The 14,905-nt window shown below is 37.6% G+C and overlaps 1 protein-coding gene across 5 annotated transcripts in view; it reads left to right on the top strand.

Moving 5' to 3' along the window:
* Positions 1-14,905, top strand: part of SELENOI (selenoprotein I) — a 48,800-nt gene that overhangs the window by 26,704 nt on the left and 7,191 nt on the right. Inside the window, exons 6-9 of one of the 5 annotated variants that reach the window (XR_008676759.2) lie at positions 1,262-1,311; positions 9,513-9,561; positions 11,264-11,352; positions 12,565-12,704. Coding sequence is in view for 4 of the 5 variants with exons in the window: in XM_004028959.5 (XP_004029008.2) it covers positions 1,262-1,370; positions 9,513-9,561; positions 11,172-11,352; positions 12,565-12,747 (522 nt within the window). In the remaining variant the exon portion in view is untranslated. Of the gene's footprint in view, positions 1-1,261; positions 1,371-9,512; positions 9,562-11,171; positions 11,353-12,564; positions 12,748-14,905 lie in introns of those variants that run through there. The other 4 variants (XM_004028959.5, XM_055377601.2, XM_055377600.2 and 1 more) reach the window with 4 other exon arrangements.

Below are 14,905 nucleotides of genomic sequence, written 5' to 3'. Positions count from 1 at the left end.
GTCTTACTCTGTCACCCAGGCTGGAGTGCAGTGGCACAATCTCGGCCCAGTGCAGCCTCTGCCTCCCGGGTTCAAGTGATTCTCCTGCCTCAGCCTCCCGAGTAGCTGAGATTACAGGCGTCCACTATCACGCCTGGCTAATTTTTATATTTTTAGTAGAGACAGGGTTTCACTATGTTGGCCGGGCTGGTCTCTTAACTCCTGACCTCAAGTGATCTTCCTGCCTTGGCTTCCCGAAGTGTTAGGATTACAGGCATGAGCCACCGTGCTCGACCCTTCTCAATTATTTTAAAGGAAATTTCTGATATTATATGATAAATACTTCGCTATATATCTCTAAATGATAAAAGCTTCCTTTAAAAAAACAATCACGATGCCAGTATTACACCAAAAATTTAACCATTTCTTAATGTTATTGCATGTTCATTTGAACTCTTGATTTTGGAAAGAAAGATATGCACATATAATTGAATGGTTGGCTTTTTGTGTTCATTGCCACCTTTTCAGTGTGTAGAGAGATTTCTTTTTTCTTACTTTAATGGCCTTGCTATTAACTCTCCCTGCCTTTGAATCCCAGCTTTTTGTGTTGCCATTTTGCCCATTTGCACCTAAGTCTCCAGTAAAGAAATCAGAAGTTGGAGTGTTTGTTGAAGTGGTTGGGTGGGTAAATTTGGATCATCTTACAACTTAACCAATTTATGAGTTGCTGTTAAAGTGCTCCAAATGATGGCCAGTTGCTTGCATTGTCTAGAAGTTAGTTATTTTATAGCATTGTTGGCTAAAAGATTGTATTTTTTTTTTTTTTTTGAGACAGAATTTCGCTATTGTTGCCCAGGCTGGAGTGCAATGGTGTGATCTCGGCTCACCGCAACCTCTGCCTCCTGGGTTCAGGTGATTCTTCCGCCTCAGCCTCCCAAGTAGCTGGGATTACAGGCATGCGCCACCACGCCTGGCTAATTTTGTGTTTTTAGTAGAGATGGGGTTTCTCCATGTTGGTCAGGCTGGTCTGGAACTCCTGACACCTCAGGTGATCTGCCCGCCTTGGCCTCCCAGAGTGCTGGGATTACAGGCATGAGCCCCCACGTCCAGCCAAAAGATTGTATTTTTAAAGGTAAGAAGACTTGCCACATATCAAATATAAGCATACTTCTTGCCTTTACTAAAACTGTTTGACTTGACTTAATGCTGCATAAAGCATGGTGACTCCTGATCTTTCTAGCGTTAATGCTTCTGTATGCTTTTGTCTGCATTTTCCTTCCAGACTATTTCTTTTGTCTACATAGTGACTGCAGTTGTGGGAGTTGAGGCCTGGTATGAACCTTTCCTGTTTAATTTCTTATATAGAGACCTATTCACTGCAATGATTATTGGTAAGAAGCTCCATGTTGAAGCCTGTTTTAACCATCATTTTGTTATCAAAAGAGCCGGTATTTGACTATAACAAGCAACAACACCCTTTGCCTCACAAAACCTCCAGGAAGCAGAACAACCCTACAACCTTGTAGGATTTCAGCCTAACCATTAAGAAAAATAAGGTTTCTCTGTTTTTGGGGTTTTTATGTTCAGCATCACCTATTTCTAGTCAGAGGGAAATACCAAAATAGATCACATAAGCCTGATAAAGTGACTATTCAAATTAACCTAGGCTGTATTGGAGGGTCCACATTTGGTACAGGTTTTATATTTATCTCAAAGTTGAAAATTACTAGTTTGTATGAAATACAGGACAGATGAAATGTAGAGATTATTTTATAATGTATCCACTCAAAAAATTAAGCTTCTATTCCTCTCAGATATCCTCTTTCTTAACCCACTGATTGCTAAAGATTTTTTATGGTGGTAATCTTTCTGTTTTGATTTTAGCTGAAGGGGATATCTGTAGGATGACTGACTGAGTGGAGAGGGTATTAGTGGTATGGAACGAGGTAAAGAGAAATCTAGATGGTTATTTAGGGGCCCCAGGAGTGGCACTGAGAACCTTTGTAGAAGTAAAAAGGTATATGTGTGGGCTATGTCCTGTGTTCTGTTCTCTTATCTAAAAAATAGGCCACACACAGTGGCTCATGCCTGTAATCCCAGCACTTTGGGAGGCCGAAGTGGGAGAATCTCTTGAGCCCAGGGGTTTGAGACCAGCTTGGGCAACATAGTGAAACCCTGTCTCTAGAAAAAACTAAAGTTAATCAGGTGTGGTGCGTGCACCTGTAATGCTAGCTACCTGAGAGGCTGAGGTCAGAGGATTACCGGAGCCCAGTGAGCTATGACCGCATGTGCCATTGCACTCCAGCCTGGGTGACAGAGCGAGACCCTGTCTCAAAAAAAAAAAAAAAAAAAGAATAAATAAAAAATAACCCTTTCCCATTTGGTGAACCTTGGTAATGGAATGGGAATTAGGTAAGGCTTAGAAACTGTTTAGAAGATGGCATATTAGGCACTGGCTTTCAGAAAAGGAGTGGTTTGGGCTTTTTTCTGTAGCTCTAGACTGTACATATTTTAGGAACTATCTTGAAATCTATCAAATGTTCATTTTTGATACCTGTATAAACTGTTTTTCCTTTACCTCAAAAATGCTATTTTTCTTCTCCAATTATGTAGTGACCCTTTTGATTGTCCCATGGCAGGTTTCCTGCATGTTACATTTAAGTGTTAAATTTAGATAAGACAGAATCCTCTGGTATATGAGACATATTTTTTAATGTTAAGTGTGTACTCTAATAGGCACATAATTTTCTTTATAATGTTTCTACTTTTATATAATAAACCCCTGTGTACTATTACCCAGTCTCAACTATTTTTAATACCAGTGCCAATCTTGTTTGAAATGCACCAGTACTCTTTAGCCCCCTGCTTAGCCCCCGGGTTGTGTTATAATATACAGTTTATTTACTTACTGACATATTTGCCTTATATTTGACCTACCATGTGGTGTTCTTTCCCAGAAGTTTGAAGGACTTCCTTTAGGTTTTTTTATAGTGCAGGTCTGGTAGCAGTTTATTCTTTTTACTTATGTGAAAGTGTATTGATTTTGCCTGAATTTTTTCTTTTGGCATTTTGAATATATCATTTTAATGTCTTTTGACATCCATTGTTTCTGAGTCAGCTCATATATCATAGTCACTCTGTAATGTATTATTTTTCTCTTGTTGCTTTCAAGGTTCTCTTTTTATCTTTGGCTTTCGGAAATTTGACTATGATGTACCTAGGTGTGGTTTTCTTTGTGTTTGTCTTTCTTGGTATTTGTTGAGCTGTTGACTCTGTTGGACCTGTAAGTATTTTTGACTGAATGTGTGAAGTTTTCAGTCACAGTTTCACTTCTTGAGATATTTTTTCTTCCCCTCTCTCTTCTTTTCTGGGACCCCACTTACATGTGTGTTACACAGGTTTGCCTGATACTGTCCTAAAAGTAATTTTCTGCGGCTTTATTAAGTTTTCTTTAATCTCTTTATTCTTTGTAATGGATAACTTTTATTCATCTATCTTTAAATTCATTGCTTTTTTTTTTCTTCTGCCATCTCCAATATGCTGTTGAGCCCATCTAGGAAGTCTTTCATTTAAGTTATTGTACTTTTCCCTGGGTGCAGTGGCTCACACCTGTAGTCCCAGCACTTTGAGAGGCTGAGGTGGGAGGATTGCTTGAGGCCAGGAAGTCAAGACCAGCCTGGGTAACATAGTGGGATCACGTCTCTACAAAAAAATAGAAAAATTAAGCCAAATATGGTGGTGCATGCCTGTAGTCCCAGTTACTTGGGAGGCTAAGGCAGGAGGATCACTTGAGCCCAGGAAGTCGAGGCTGCAGTGAGCTGTAATTGTGCCACTGTACTCCAGCCTGGGCAACAGAGTCAGACCCTGTCTCAAAAAAAAAAAAGTTATTGTACTTTTCAGCTGTAGAATTTCCATTTGGTTTTTAAACTTTCTGTTTCTCTGTTGAGATTCTTCTGTTCATTATTATCATCATATTTTCCTTTAGTTCTTTGAACATATTTAAAATGGCTGCTTTAAAGTCTGTCTACTGAGTCCAACATCTGGGCCCACTTAAGAGTCATTTTCTGTTGACTGCTTTTTTTTCTATTTCTTTGCATATCTAGCAATTTTTTTTTTTTGGTTGAAAACTGGATATTATAGATTACATTCGTGGAGACTATAATCTGTTCTGCTCTGAGGATTTTTGGTTTTTTGTGCTGATAGGCATTTAACTTGTTTGGACACAGATGAAGAAATTTGTCCCATCACATTGTATAGTAGCTCTTGTCTCTGTTTGGTTATTTTCAGCTTTTAGCTGCTGCTTTTTTTAGCCAGGTCTCTTGGGGGTCTCCTTTGTGTCTGTGTAGTTTAGTGGTCAGCCAAAGATTTGGGCAAAGTCGATACTGAGATTTTGGCGCTCACCTCTCTGTGATTTTTTTGCTTTTGGGGTTTCCCATCTGAATCTTCGGCTGCTCTTCCAGCAATTGTGTTCTGCCCCCAACCCTCAAGCCAGTAAGGGCTCTGCCTTCTTCAGCCCAGTCTGAGTGTGGGTTGGGAACACACTTAGTAAGAGACACAACAGACTCACATCTCACCAAGAACACCTCTGTCTTTCAAGCACAGCATCTCCTCTACTTTCTGCCTTCTCTTTCACTATGTTCTGTGGGGTCTCCGATTTGCTTGCTTAGTTTAGCATCCACCCAGGAATCTGGGCAGAGCATATACTCACATTTAGAATCTCAACCCTTCTGCATCTCTCTCTTCTACAATATCCCCCACCCTGCTTTCTAGTTCCTCTGCTGCTCTGAATCTACTATCTGCTTCCACAAGCTGGTAAGGAAGACTGTGGCTTTCCATCATCTGGTCTGGGACAGGGGGTAGGCAAGCCACGAACTCAGAGTCGTTCCCCAGTGTTTCAAGTGTAAATGCTTCTTGAATTTCTGTCTGTCCTTAAGTATTCTCTAGTACCTTCAAGTAGTTGTTTTAAATATTTTTGTCTGGTTTTTGATCATCATTTGTGAGAAGAATTGTCCTCCCTTTTTATGCCATCATTAACAGATGCCTTCCTTCCTTTAGATTATTTTAAAGCAAATACCAGATATCATTTCTTTTCATCCGTAAATATTTCACTGTGTATCTCTAAAGGATAAGGATTTCTGTAAAAGAACCACAATTGATGTGTTTCTATAGCTGCCAAGTACCTATACATTGCCTTTGGTTGGTATGCCTTTTAAATTTCTGTTAATCTGGCTGGGTGCGGTGGCTCACACCTATAATCCCAGCACTTTAGGGAGGCCAAGACAGGCTGATCATCTGAGGGCAGGAGTTTGAGACCAGCCTGGCCAATGTGGTCTCTACTAAAAATACAAAATTAGCCGGGTGTGGTGGCGTATGCCTGTAATCCCAGCTACTCGGGAGGCTGAGGCAGGAGAATCGCTTGAACCTGGGAGGTGGAGGTTGCAGTGAGTCAAGATCGCACCATTGCCAGCCTGGGTGAGAAGAGCGCAACTCTGTCTCTAAAATAAATAACTAATTAAAAAATTTCTTTTAATCTACGTAGCTTTTCCCTGTTTTTTCTTTGAAGTTTATGTATTGAAGAAAGTAGGTCATTTGGCCAATAGAATTCTTAGATTCTGCGTTTTCCTGGTTGCGGTCTCATGGCGTTAACATGTTCCTCTGCCCCTCACTTTTCCTATAAACAATAGTTAGATCTGTGAGCTTATTTTGATACAGGTTTAATTTTGGGGGTCGGGGGGCATGCTGGGGAACAATGTTACTAGGTACTGGTCTTCCTATTGCATCACATTAGGAGGCATGTAGCGGGTTCAGGTTTTGTATGTTTGTTCCATCTGCTGCAAATATATATATATATATATTTTTTAACCTGCTACCTTAAACTATTAAGGGTTAAACTTCACCTAATAATATTAACAGACATTGATTAACATGGCTTAGGAATTCATTCATTCAGTGGATAGGTAAGGAAATCAAGTTTTTAGTTTTATGATAAAATACTTCATAAATACATACTGATAATTCCAAAGCAAATTTGGTAGTACAGAATTTTTACTTAACCTCATTGATCTTATATTTTTATCTCCTTTAAACTATGACAAAATCCTTGGTTTTAAGTGACACAGAATACTCATTTGCTTTATTCCATGAACTATTCACAACAGTCTCCGAATACAGTACCTAAATCAGCAAACAGAGGAAAACTGAAAATTAAGATTTTGTTTTTTTGCAGTTTTATTCATCCTTATGTCTTATCCCACTAGGTGTGTCCCGTCAGTTTACTATATTTTAAAGTCACCACTCCGGTTATGCCACCAGTTGTGGATTTATACATCTAGGTTTATTTGTTTTACTTTAAGAATTACTTTCTCTTTTAAAATTCATTTTTCCTTTATAATTATGTAAAATATTTGTGATAACAAAGTCAAATTTACAGAACGAGGTATATTCAAAGAAGTCTAGCTTCTGTTGTTACCCAATCCTTTCTTTCCTCAGAGGTAACCATTCTTAGTTTTTAATTTTATGGCTTATCTTTTCATTGTTTCTTTCTTATTATAAGTAAATATTTGTGTTTCATTTTATCACTCACTTTCATAGATACATGGTAGCATTCCATTCTATATGTACTGTACTATATACTGTGCCTTTTTTCCTCCTCCCTCTTAATTGTATATCCTAGCGATCACTCCACAGTGGTCTATAAGGAGCCTCCTCAGTCCTCTTACAGCTGCCTGGCACTTCATTGTGTGGATGTACCGTAGTGTGTCCAACCATCCCCCTATCAATAGACATTTGGGTTGGTTCCAGTTTTTGCTGTTGTACAGATTGCTGCAGTGAATAGTCTTGTACATCAGTCTTTTCATATTTTTGCCAGGGTGTTGAGGAAGAGGTCCCTAGAAGTAGAATTGCTAGTAGAGGACAAATGTGTGCTGTTTTGCTTAAAATTACCATATTCCCCTCCATATGGGTTGTGTGATTTTCTGTTCCTACCAGCAGTGTATGAAAGTGCTTGTTAATTTACAGTTTTACCAACATAGTATATTGTCAAACGTTTGACTTTTTGCCAATCTGATAGGTAAGAAATGATATGTCTGTACAGTTTTAATTTGCCTTTCTCTTACTATGAATGAGCTTTTCTAGTGTTTAAGAGCTGTTTGTATGTCTTTTTCTGCATATTTTACATCTCTCAAGCAGATTTTTTTTTTCTGTAGGGTTGTTGGCCATTTCCTTTATTTTTAGAAGCTATTCATATATTAGGTATATTAATCCTTTGATATAGATTATAGTTTTCCCCATTATTGTTTCTCTTTTTAACTTTTCTTAAGGTACTTTTTGTCTTGGTGGTTTTAACTGAAGTGTACCTACTTAATAAATAAACTGGAAATGTGAGGAACGAAAATATTTTTTATGACCATGCTATCCTTGGATTGTATCTCCTTCAGTTTGGTCTTTTTTTTTTTTTTTTTTTACAAATTCTACTCATTTTTCTCTAGCTGTTAAGTTTCCTATATTATGAAGTCTGGGCCTTTACTTGTGCAAGATGAAAAGCGGGTCTACATATATATGGTCTCTATCACTGTTCTCTACTTGAAACATAGAGCTTCATAGATAAGTATTTAACAATTAAGTACTCGTTTCAGAAAGTACATTAAGTACTATAAAGAAGAAACAGAAGATGCAGCATTTCTCTTTGGCAACCTGTATAGAGCTCCAGCTTTCTACATGCTCACTATACTTGAAATAGTTATTTCAAGATTTTTAAAACTAAAATTACTCTTGGTGGCAAATCTTTTGCTAGTTTGTCTCAGCCTATTTCCAACACCTCAGAGCTACAAGTAATTCTGCGTTAATTCATTTAGCCTTGGCTCCCCTTCAGTGCTTCCCAGCTTGACATGGAGTAAGCTGCTAAAAATTTCTGAGAACACTGAGGACCTCAGGTGGTCTTCTCCTTCCTTTCCCTCTAAGTTCGTCTAATTTGGGGAACTTTGTTCTACTTGGGCTTGGGAGTAGCAGAGTAATTCTTTTTTAGAGATAAGATTTCTGTTGGGTTCTAGTCTTCTGTTTTAAGCCAGATGTCTTAGGAATTGTTTAGAAGGAATGTTTTCTGCCTTTAATCTTCAAGGCCATAGCTGCATTGACCCTCAAACCAAGTAGAGTCACCAGGTGTCTGGAAGAGACAAACTGGGGCTAATATGTTGCATGACAATGGAACATCCAAATGAAGTGCCCAGCAGCTTGCCAGATATATTGATTTGGAGTTTGAGAGAGAAAATAATTAGGAACTTATATCACTGTAGATCATAGGATCAAAGAATTTTAAAGATGTAAGGGACACTAGAAAATAGTTCAACCCATCCCCATTGTACAACTGGAATCTGAAGTTCGATTATTAGAGTTTGTCCAAGAGTCCATAACTAGATATTGCAGTCATCTGTTGCAAGCTTGTAGTTGTGCTTTAAGAGAGGATTCTGAGAGAGAGAGAGTATAAGTACAGTGGGGCACCAAGGTAGTAATATGCAGGAAGTAGAATTGCCAACAAAGGACACAGAATGAAATGGTGAGATGGCTAGCGGAAACATAGGAAGAATGGCATCACAAAGGCAAAGGGAGGAAAGAATTTCAGTTTAGTGGATAGTCAACCAAGACATTTCACTTAGGAGTCAGGAATGAAAAAACAATACTGAATTTGAACATTAGGAAAGCTTGGTAAATTTCAAGAGTATAATTTCTGCAAAGTTGGAACACAGTGAATAAAAAAGTGCTAAGAAATTGAGGACAATTGAAAAGTTTAGCAAATGATAAGACAAAGCAGAAGAAGATAGTAGATAGTGAGGACAGCAGAATCAATGGGAGGGTTTCTTGGGAAGGCCATCTTTGTTTTAAAGTTTATGGGGAGAGAACCAGTGTGTGAATGGAAGTAGCCAGGGGGAGAAACTGAAAATGCTAGGAAGACTGGGTGTGGTGGCTCATGCTTGTAGTCTCAGCTGCTCAGAAGCCTGACATAGGAGAATTGCTTGACCCAGTAGTTCATGACCAGCCTGGAATATAGCCAGACCTTGTTTCCATAAAAAAAAAAAAGCTAGGAAGGTAAAAAATAAATGTGAAGCAACAGGATTCCCCCTTTGAGTAGCTCATGCTTACTGTGCAGTTTCAGTACCCCATACTGTTCCAGGTGTCTTAACATGTCATAACTCATTCACTTCTCAAAGCTCTATGGGGTTGGTACAACTATTATCTCTATTTTATAAATAAGGAAACTGAGGCAGTAAAACACCAATTTGCCTGAAGTCCCATAATCAGTTCATGGTACAACTGAAATTGAGGCCCAGCTGGCTCTTTGAGTCTGCCCTCTGAATCACCAAATTGTACTGCCACTCTTCCTGTTGTAAATGTTGTTTATAAATGTATTTAATTTTATTACACAAGTAAACTTGAACCTGAAATTTTTGGGGTCTAAAAAAATTTGTTTTGCATGATTCAGTGATAATGTAATAATCGCTCTTGAATAAGCATAATAATTGAATAATTATTCCCTTTAGGTTGTGCATTATGTGTGACTCTTCCAATGAGTTTATTAAACTTTTTCAGGTAAGTATTTTATTTTTTAAATGAGCAAGAAATATGAAAAGTTTTAGCAGTTGTTAGCTGAACTTAGGGATCTATTTTCCTTTTAGAGTAAGGACATTTTGAAAAGGTCACAAAACCTATATTTTAAATCTAGAATGGGGTAGGATAGTTTAGGGTGTCGATGGTGGCTAATGTAGCCATTTCAAACACAGCACAAAACTACTAGTTCTTTTGTTACGGTTTTGGACTCATCAAATAGTCTTCTAATGAGGCCAGGCGCGGTGGCTTACACCTGTAATCCCAACACTTTGGGAGGCTGAGGTGGGCGGATCACGAGGTCAGGTTCGAGTCTAGCCTGACCAACATGGTGAAACCCATCTCTACTAAAAATAAAAAAATTAGCCGTGTGTGGTGGCACACGCCTGTAATGCTAGCTACTCAGGAGGCTGAGGCAGGAGAATTGCTTGAACCTGGGAGGCGGAGGTAGCAGTGAGTCGAGATCGCGCCACTGCACTCCGGCCTTGGCAACAGAGCGAGACTCTGTCTCAAAAAAAAAAAATTTTAGCAAGATCATAAAAATTCTGAATGTGTGTAGTTTAGGACCAAACTGGACCTGTGCTGACTTTTCTTAAATAGTCCTTATATAGAAGTTCCTGTCTGGGTTGCGGGGAGAAGGGAGATGCTCAGGTGGAGTTTCATTTCTCTGACCTATGTGCTTCTCCACTTTTGCTCAGCCACACTGAATTTGCCTATTGTGTCCTGAATATATTTTGCTCTTTCCCTTCTTAGTAATTTCACTCCCACTGCTTCCTTTGCTCCTTTTTCTTCTGGTTGAAACATTTTCTTACACTTCCCACTTCATCCTTTAGCTCTCAAATCTGCGTAGCAGAATCTTACTTATGTTAAACCAAGCTCTATTAATCTTCTTCATTTATTTGAGCTGGCAGTTATTTATAGAAGCCATACAGTTTAAAGCTCTGAAGGATGTAGAGATTATTTCTCTACATTTTCTCCTCATTTTATAACGACGAGGCTCTCATTGGGCAACATATTGCCCGAGGTCGTGTGATCAATGGCGGAAGCAGGACTGGAATTTGGAGCTCTGTTCAGCTGAGCAGGCGTGTATTGTATAACCTCCTGTGTGCTTAGAGACACTGAGATGTGGTATGCCAGTCGCACCTCAGAGTCTTTCATGTGAGCTGTCTCACTCTAAGTTCTCTATCACTTTGTGTCAAAGCCGCACTTTGAGGTACTCTTGTAGTATTTTATGTTCATCTTATTTCCCCCATTAGAATATCTCATAGAACAAAGTCCAGATTTTATTCATCTTTATATTCTTAGCACAGCAGTTGATAGTTTGGTTTAAAGAGAAAAAAATGGGATTAGAGGTCAGAAGATTTCAGTCCTAATCCTGGCCCTGCCACTTGGTAGCAAGTTTTGTAAATTTAAATTCTCTTATCCTCACTTAGCCTGTCTGTAAAATGGGATTAATGATGTTGGTTCTGTCTATGCCACAAGATTATTGTGACTATAAAATAAGTGTATAAATAAGGAAACTATAAACTACAGTACAAGTACTGTACAATTTATATGTAATAATGTTCTTTATATTACTTGATTTTTTTTTCCAGAAGCTATAAAAATAACACCTTGAAACTCAATTCAGTCTATGAAGCTATGGTTCCCTTATTTTCTCCATGCTTGCTGTTCATTTTGTCTACAGCGTGGATCCTTTGGTCACCTTCAGATATTTTAGAGCTACATCCTAGAGTATTCTACTTTATGGTTGGAACAGCCTTTGCCAACAGTACAGTAAGATTTTTTTCTTTTAAAAATCATAATATATATTAGGAATGTATGACAGAATTTGATAATTTGAAAAATCTTTAATATTAGAATAAACAGATTTTAACTTAAAGATTTTTATTTCAGAAATTTGAAAGAATAGTAACCTCAAAGACTGAAATGCTGAAAATTATTTTATTTTGCCCTTTGAAACCAATAGGATTGGAGACTACAGTAGTATTTTGGAACTATGGCACACTTAAATTTTTTATTTTGGTTGCCCGCTGAAGAATTCATGGAAAAAATCTATAGATTCCCTTTAGACTCTAAATATATTACCAGTATGGCTAAAATAGCTGCAGACTTAAATGATTATTCTAGGAAGCTTGGAAGAGATTTTTGAGAAAGAGAAAACACACACTTTAAAAATCAGCTGATTTTAAGATTAAGAACGTGGAATTTAAAACTTTGTAATAAATAGAACATATTCTTATAAATTTCTTTCCATGCTGGACTGTGCAAGAGAGCAGACAGGAAGCAGAGATCAGGAGTTGAGAAAAGACTTTGATAGTCCTGAAAGCCAGAAGGTCTGTGTTCTAGCTCAGGCTGGGTCCTTAGAAGTTTTTATTTTGTAACTTAGCTACTCATCTTATGTTTCCATGTTTGTAATGTGTGTAATATCTCAAGTCCTGCTGATTTTATAGGGTTTAAATATCTAAAAACACTAATGCATTGTATAAAAAGTGTCTCTGAAAGAATTAAATTATATTCAAGTAAGGTCTTCAAAAATGAAGGAGCCAAAGAGGTTTTGAGATACTAATTATGGCAATGGGACTGAATTGGAGATAGCACTTCTTCATCATTGCCATAAAGAAACTTAATTGTGTGGGGGTGTGGGAGGCTATTTTGATTTTTTTTTAACATATCATAGAATCTTAAAATTGAGAGAAATTTCTTTTATTCAAACTGTTGCCCAGTGGAAGAATGCCTTCTATAGCATCCTTATTCAGTTATCTTCCAGCCTCTTCTGACACACACTCTGAGGGTACATGGGTTTTTGGGCGGGGCCAGGGGTTCAGTTGGGCCCCTAAGCATTGAGAACTTCTGAACTTAGATAATGTAAGTGTGTTGGTTCAGGTACTTGAATGCTTTTCAAATGTTGGAAAGACTAGTTTCAGAAGTGCTTTGCTAATGAAATTTTTCTTTTTTTCTCTCTTATTTTTTTAAATTAACGTCCAGTGTCAGCTGATTGTTTGCCAAATGAGTAGTACCCGGTGTCCAACTTTGAATTGGTTGCTGGTTCCTCTCTTCTTGGTTGTCTTAGTGATAAACCTAGGAGTAGCCTCTTACGTTGAGAGCATTCTCCTGTATACATTAACAACTGCTTTTACTCTGGCCCACATCCATTATGGAGTACGAGTGGTGAGTAATCTACAGCAAAATGGGTTCAATTTGGGGCTTATAAATGGCACCAATAAATGCCTCCGAGTAGAAAGGAGGCAATGGAAAATTTTAAAAAGAAAATTGCTTATTATAGTAGCTGTAAGGGTTTTGGGATATTCTCTAAATTTTGGATAATATCCAGATGTTTAATTTCAGATATTGTTTCTCTAATGAGTATGTTACTGTAATAACAAATGTTTTTAAAGCTGGATAATTATTGTGAGGAATTAGTTATTACTGTAAGTGGGTATGTATAAGCCATCTTCTTGGTGAGTAGAATTGTAAACTGAGCCTTTAGTTATATGGGATCAGATAATCACATTTGTTGATTATCTATTTCTTCACTTGCTTCTTTAGCTTTAGGGGCATTTTTATTGTTCATTAACAAAATTTGGAAAGAAACTGTAATTGGTTGTGTAGTGCTTTTTCCCTCCCACTGCCCAGTTTGCTAAGCAGTTGTGGTGAGGGAGATTAGAATTTCCGACTGAAGGAAGACTTTGGCATTATTTGAGGTTTTACTTCATTTATGTTATTCTCGAGCCCTCATCAGCAAAATTGATAAATAAGGGGAAATATAGAAGAAAAGGGATTTTGAGAAATGTTTTGTAAACTTGATATTTTCTTCTAAAATAAACTAATTTTAGGAGAATGGACGAATATAGATATAATGAAATCAAACGGAACCATGTGGTTTTTCTTTCACTTTAACATTCTTTTCTAATTATTTTACATTTTTAACATAGGCTGTGCAATATTCCACCAAGGAGATTAGTTAATAATGACCTTGCACAGCACAATTATTTTAATCATTTAGGTTGTTTCCAGATTTTCACCATTATAAATATTGCCCTAGGCTGGGTGTGGTGGCTCATGCCTGTAATCCTAGCCCTTTGAGAGGCTGAGGCAGGTGGATCGCTTTAGCTCAGGAGTTCAAGACCACCCTGGGTAACAGTGTGAAACCCTGTCTCTACAAAAAATAAAAAAAAAAAATTAGCCAGATGTGGTGGTACAGGCCTGTAGTCTTAGCTACTTGGAGGGCTGAGGTGGGAGGATCGCTGGAGCCCAGGAGGTCGGGGCTGCAGTGAGCTGAGATGGTGCCACTGTGCTCCAGCCTGAGTGACAAAGTGAGACCCTGTCTCAAAAAAAAAAAAAAAGAAAGAAAAAAATGTTGGCATAAACAATCTCGAATGTTTTTGTTTCATTTGTTTTATTTTCCGAGGATAATTTCATAGGAATGGGGTTGTGACAGGGTATTCACATTTTTATGACTCTTAAAACACTTCTATTTGGTATGCTTGTTTGAAAGGAACCCTGCTGTTAATCCGTTTGAGAAACAAAATATCTTCTGTATTTTCACACACAGTTTTTAAGTGGGAGAGGCAGCTATCATGCTTGATAACAACTTTATACCTTGCATATGTTGCTAAACTTGGGCTTTCTTCCCTTAGTGTTTCTCTACAAAGTTGCCCTCATTTGTTAGAACAAACTAGATACAATTGTTAAGGAGAAAAAAGCTGTGATGAATTGTGATATAAGACATAATTATTTTTGTTTTTATTTGTACAAATGTAACCTTGTATACCTTATATCAATACTCTTGGGCCTTTATCCTGATATTTCATCAATATATGCATGGCATAGAATATCCATTTGCCAGTGTCTTTTTTAATTGTTTTCATTTACTATAGCCTTTTAGAAGCATATCTTCAGAAAGCTACATACATACCAAACCAAACCAAAATATACTTTTCTTTAAATTATAAAGGTACTACATTTTCATTGTTAAAAACCTGGAAAATAAATAAGAGGCTAACTGGAAAACAATTTAGGATCATCTTTTTTGTCTGTCTTTGTGTTCTTTTACCACATCTGCAACTTCTGGCCAGAAGTTAAAACTTGCTAGGCCACACAAAACATTCACTTGAACTGCTGAAATGTAAATAATAATTATCAAGTAAATGACATGCACTCGCTGACCTATAACTAAGCTCTTGCCTTCCCACTAGAGATACCCTAACTAATAAGGCCTCTCCAAATTCATAGATCTACTTTTCTACTATTTCATCGGGATTAGGAATGATTACTTAGAAATGTTTAGCAAGCTGAATATAGAGTCTAACTATAAATATGATTACTT

The sequence above is a fragment of the Gorilla gorilla genome, chromosome 12 (genome assembly GCF_029281585.2).
Source record: "Gorilla gorilla gorilla isolate KB3781 chromosome 12, NHGRI_mGorGor1-v2.1_pri, whole genome shotgun sequence".
In the NCBI taxonomy this organism is placed as follows: Eukaryota; Metazoa; Chordata; class Mammalia; order Primates; family Hominidae; genus Gorilla; species Gorilla gorilla.
Note: the sequence above shows the minus strand (reverse complement) of the source record. Positions and strands in the feature narration are given on the sequence as shown.